The 5,551-nt window shown below is 49.0% G+C and overlaps 1 protein-coding gene across 1 annotated transcript; it reads right to left on the bottom strand.

Annotated features, from left to right (window-relative positions):
- Positions 1-4,494: 4,494 nt before the first annotated feature.
- Positions 4,495-5,007, bottom strand: LOC142656612 (uncharacterized). Its single transcript, XM_075831539.1, has one exon. The coding sequence runs from the start codon at positions 5,005-5,007 to the stop codon at positions 4,495-4,497; it is 513 nt and encodes a 170-aa protein (XP_075687654.1).
- Positions 5,008-5,551: the final 544 nt, after the last annotated feature.

Raw genomic sequence — 5,551 nt, 5'->3', positions numbered from 1 at the left:
AAAACAAACTGTTTGCTAAGACTGAAAAATGTGTGTTTGGGGTGCAAGAGATACAATTTTTGGGTCAAATCCTCACTCCGCATGAATTCCGCATGGACCCCGCATGGACCCCGCCAAGGTCCAGGCTGTGGCGGAATGGGTCCAACCTGCCTCCCTGAAGGCGTTACAGTGCTTCCTGGGATTCGCTAATTATTACAGGAGATTTATTGCTAACTTCTCGGTCATCGCCAAGCCTCTTACGGATCTCACTCGCAAAGGTGCTGATCTCCTCCATTGGCCTCCTGAGGCTGTCCAGGCTTTTGAGGTCCTTAAGAAGTGCTTTATCTTGGTCCCAGTGCTGGTTCAGCCCAACCAAATGGAGCCATTCATCGTGGAGGTTGACGCCTTCGAGGTGGGAGTGGGTGCTGTCTTGTCCCAGGGTACCATGGCCCTCACCCATCTCCGTTCCTGTGCCTACTTCTCCAGGAATTTTTCGCCCACTGAGAGTAACTATGATATAGGCAACCGCGAACTCTTAGCCATTAAATGGGCATTTGAAGAGTGGCGCCACTTCCTGGAGGGGGCTAGGCACCAGGTAACGGTCCTTACCGACCAAAAGAATCTGGTTTTCTTAGAATCTGCCCGGAGGCTAAAACCGAGACAAGCTCGATGGGCGTTATTTTTTACCAGATTTAACTTTTTGGTCACCTATAGGGCTGGGTCTAAAAATATTAAGGCTGACGCACTGTCGCGTAGCTTCATGGCCAGCCCTCCATCGGAGGAGGATCCTGCTTGTGTTTTGCCTCCAGGTATAATCATTTTCTCTATTGATTTTGATTTAGTCTCCGAAATTGCGGCTAATCAAGGTTCAGCTCCCGGGAACCTTCCTGAGAACAAGCTGTTTGTTCCCCTGCAACTCCTGCTAAGGGTACTTAGGGAAAATCATGACTCTGCACTATCTGGCCATCCAGGTATCCTGGGTACCAAGCACCTCATTGGCAGAAACTACTGGTGGCCTGGGTTGCTTAAAGACGTTAAGGCATACGTCGCCGCTTGTGAGGTTTGTGCTAGGTCCCTGACTCCCAGGTCCCGACCAGCGGGCTTACTATGTTCTTTGCCCATTCCCCAGAGACCTTGGACCCATATCTCCATGGATTTTATCACCGATTTGCCTCCATCTCAAGGCAAGTCGGTGGTGTGGGTTGTAGTAGACCGCTTCAGTAAGATGTGCCACTTTTTGCCCCTCAAGAAACTACCCAATGCTAAGACGTTAGCTACCTTGTTTGTCAAACACATCCTGCGTCTCCATGGGGTTCCTGTCAATATTGTTTCTGACAGAGGGGTACAATTTGTTTCATTGTTTTGGAGAGCCTTCTGTAAAAAGTTGGAGATTGATCTGTCCTTCTACTCGGCTTTCCATCCTGAAACTAATGGCCAAATGGAGAGGACTAATCAGTCTCTAGAACAATATTTAAGGTGTTTTATCTCTGACTGTCAGCATGATTGGGTCTCATTCATTCCCCTCGCCGAATTTTCCCTTAATAACCGGGTCAGTAACTCGTCAGGGGTCTCCCCCTTTTTCTGTAATTTTGGGTTTAATCCACGGTTCTCCTCCGTTTCACCTGGTAGTTCCAACAATCCCGAGGTAGATGTCGTTCATCAGGAACTGTGCACAGTCTGGGCCCAGGTTCAGAAGAACCTAGAGGCGTCCCAGAGCATACAAAAAACTCAGGCAGATAGAAGACGTTCTGCTAACCCCTTGTTTGTGGTCGGGATCTGGTGTGGCTATCTTCTAAAAATTTGCGCCTTAAAGTCTCGTCTAAGAAGTTTGCTCCCCGGTTTATAGGGCCGTACAAGGTCATTGAAGTCCTTAACCCTGTCTCCTTCCGACTGGAGTTGTCCCCGTCTTTTCGAGTGCACAACGTCTTTCATGCCTCCCTCCTTAAACGCTGCTCCCCGTCCTTGGCTCCCTCGAGGAAACCTCCGGTCCCTGTTCTCACCCCTGAGGGGGTAGAATTCGAGGTGGCCAAGATTGTGGACAGCAGGATGGTCCAAGGCTCCCTCAAGTACCTGGTCCATTGGAGAGGATACGGGCCTGAGGAGAGGACTTGGGTACCCGCCCGGGATGTTCACACAGGGGTATTGCTCAGGAGGTACCACCTTCGTTTCCCCAATAAACCAGGTCCACCTAGAAAGGGTCCGGTGGCCCCTCATAAAAGGGGGGGTACTGTAAAGGATTTGCCAGACACAGCTTCTGTGTCAACGCCCGTGGGCAATCAGTCTGCACCTGCTCCTATGTCTGTGAGACTGACTCCATCTTCCACCACTCAGGATGGCAGGCTTAGGAGTGGGAGAGCCTATCACAGCCTGGCCAGACAGAGCTAGTTCCCGCCCACTGTCTATTTATACCTGCCTTTCCTGTTCATCCTTTGCCTGTGATTCTTCTATGCTTGTTTCCTGGCTTGCTGCTGCTGCTTGTACTACTCATCCTCTGTTTGTTATTGACCTTGGCTTTCTGACCACTCTCCTGCTCAGCGTTTTGTACCTCGCTCTCTCCTGGTTTGACTCGACTCGTTCACTACTCTTGTTGCTCATGGTGTCTCCGTGGGCAGCTGCTCCGTTTCCCTAGCTTCTGTGTACCCTTGTCTGTTTTGTCTGTCTTGCACTTACTGATCGTAGGGACCGTTGCCCAGTTGTACCCCGTGGCTTAGGACGGGTCGTTGCAAGTAGGCAGGGACTGAGTGGCGGGTAGATTAGGGCTCACCTGTCTGTCTTCCTACCCTGTTATTACATCATCCTTGTAAGACGGTTGTTTCTGGAACTGAAAACGTGCATGGCCGTAACAGATTTCAGTGAAGGTTCGTACTTGGCCCATCACTGTCTTGAGGCTGGATTTCGTAGACAGGCAAATCAGGGTTTAGGCATCTGACCACTGCATATGGTTTATTTTTCCACCGGGGTTCCAATTTACCTCCTCGGGCCGCTCTCTTATTCTGAGCCAGTACTCGATCTATGGGATGGAAGACTCAATGCTGTTTATTGTGACGTAGGGAATCTTCTGTTTGATGGCCCTTCTCTAAATCATCTTTGGCGATTTTCAATCGTTGCTGGTACTCCTGTACACTCTGTGACAGAGATCTAGTCATGTCGGTCTCCTGTGTCTCCAACAGAATGTCCAATGGCACTCTTTCAGGTCGGGCGAACATTAGTTGATAAGGGGTGTAGCTCGGTGTACCGTGTGGTTGTAAACCCACAGCAAATAATCCACACATTCAGGCCAACGTTCTTGCTGTTCATCTCCAAGGGTTCACAAAAGGCCGAGCAGTGTACGATTGAATCTTTCACATGCCCAGTTGCCTTTGCGGATGATATGGTGTAGTCCTGGATTTTCGTATTCCATGAAAGACACATAGTTCTCAAATGAGATCCAACTCGAAATTTGGGCCCTGATTTGATAAGAGTCTTCTTGGACACCCATAGGGATGAATGACATGCTCCCATAACGCCGGGCGCCATTGTCTGTGCGATCTGATCATGGGTGGGAATTACTACTGCAAACTTCGAAAAGTCTGTCAAACAGACCAAGGCGTACTTGTAGCCAGTCGTGACCTCTTGAATTGTGAGAAAATTTGTGGTTAGTAATTCTAGTGGTTCACCCGTTTTTATAGCCATTCGTTCCTCTAGTTGTTCTGCCGCTTTATGCAAAATGCATGTTGCGCATTCTTTATGAATACGTCTGACCACCTCCTCCAACCCGGGGGCATAAAAATGGCCATGAATCATCAGGATAGTTTTCTCCACCACGAAATGACCACCTTTTTTGTGAATCCATTTGCACACCAGTGCCACATCCGCCTTAGGTAATACCAGCGGCCGAATCTCCTGATGCTCTCATGGCACCCACAATCGTCGATAAAATATTTCATCACGACATTCCAACCACTTCAACTGCCAGGCCAAATCTTTGGCCTCAGATGACAATAAGTTTCTTTATGTTGACGTCGGTCTCCTGCGGTAAAGTACCCAGACTTTGGCTAGTTGTATGTCTACATCTGCTCGCTGCATCTCCTTTCACTCTGCTCGATCGTACATCTCGGTTAGGACATTTGCCTCTTGCACTGTTGGGACCACCCGCCAAGATTTCACTGGTGGATGGGCAACTCGGAGTGGGAGAATCTTCATCTCCTCGAGTTTATGGTCGACATGTCCTTCTGGAACTTCAGAAGGTTGCCGGGAAAGTGTATTGGCATTGGCATGGTTTTTACCTGATTTGTAATATATGGTATAATTGAATCGGGACAATCGTCCTTCCCACCGCTGTTCCACTGCTCCCAATTTAGCAGTGCCGACATAGGCCAAGGGGCTGTTGTCGGTGTAAATCCCCACTTTGCTTCCAACCAGGTAAATGATGGTCAAGAGTTCCAATCGAAAGGAACTGTAGTTTATAGGGTTCCGTTCCGACGGGCGCAGGCTGCGACTGCCGTACACGATGAGTCGCTCCACATTCCCCTGCTGTTAGGCAAAAATAGTCCCCAGTCCCTTCAGGCTGGCATCGGTGTACAACTGGAATGCCTGGTTGAAATCAGCAAAGGCCAGAACAGGAGCCATCATCAGTCGATCTTTCAACTCTTTGAATGCTAGTTGTTGTTCCTCCTGCCACTGCTCTACAACACTGCGAATACGGGTTCCTTTTTTTTGTGTGGGTTGTCCACAGAGAAGTTGGTACAGAGAACTTGCAATCTTTGCAAGGTTCCAAATATACCTCCGGTAATACCTGACCAAACCGAGGAAGGCTCTCACTTCCATGGTGTTCTGTGGAAGAGGCCACTCTTGTACGGCCTTAATCTTGTCAGGATCTGGAGCAATTCCTGTGGCATTCACCAGATGGTCGAGGTACTTGGTCTGTTGCCGCCCCAATCGACACCTGCTGGGTTTCAATTTGAGTCCATATCTTCCCAAGTGTTCTAGTACGACCCGCAGAAGGCTGTAGATGTTCAGGGAACGTTTTGGAAATGATGACGATGTCATCAAGATAGATTAGAACAGATTCGTAATTCAAATTGCCTAAGCATTGTTCTATCAAACGTTGAAAAGTGCTGGGAGCATTCCTCAGGCCGAAAGACATCCAATTAAATTCGAACAGTCTTGAAGGGGTGATAAATGCTGTTTGCTCCTTATCTTCCTCCTTCAAGGGCATCTGCCAGTATCCACTGGCTAGATCAAACATCGTGTAGTGCTGCGCCTTTTGCATAGCTCTCTCGAGGGCTCTTCCACCGGGGAGGCGTCCCATTTAGTACAAGCGTTAAGCTTCCTGTAGTCGAAGCAGAACCAGAGGGAGCTGTCCTTTCTGACTAGAACAATTGGGCACCCCATGGGCCCTGACTCTCCCTAATCACTTGTCCATCCAACATCTACTGCAACAGATTCGTGACTTAGCGATACAACGCAGGCGGTATATTATGGTAACGTTCCCTAAGGGGTGGAGTAATTCTGGTATGGGTCTCATGTTCAATGGTGGCCGTACACCCGTAATCTTCTTCATGTTGGGCGAACAGCCAGTTGAACTGTCAGG

This window comes from Rhinoderma darwinii, chromosome 6 (genome assembly GCF_050947455.1).
Source record: "Rhinoderma darwinii isolate aRhiDar2 chromosome 6, aRhiDar2.hap1, whole genome shotgun sequence".
NCBI lineage: Eukaryota > Metazoa > Chordata > Amphibia > Anura > Rhinodermatidae > Rhinoderma > Rhinoderma darwinii.
The sequence above is the reverse complement of the archived record's forward strand: the minus strand, read 5'-3'. Positions and strand labels throughout refer to the sequence as shown.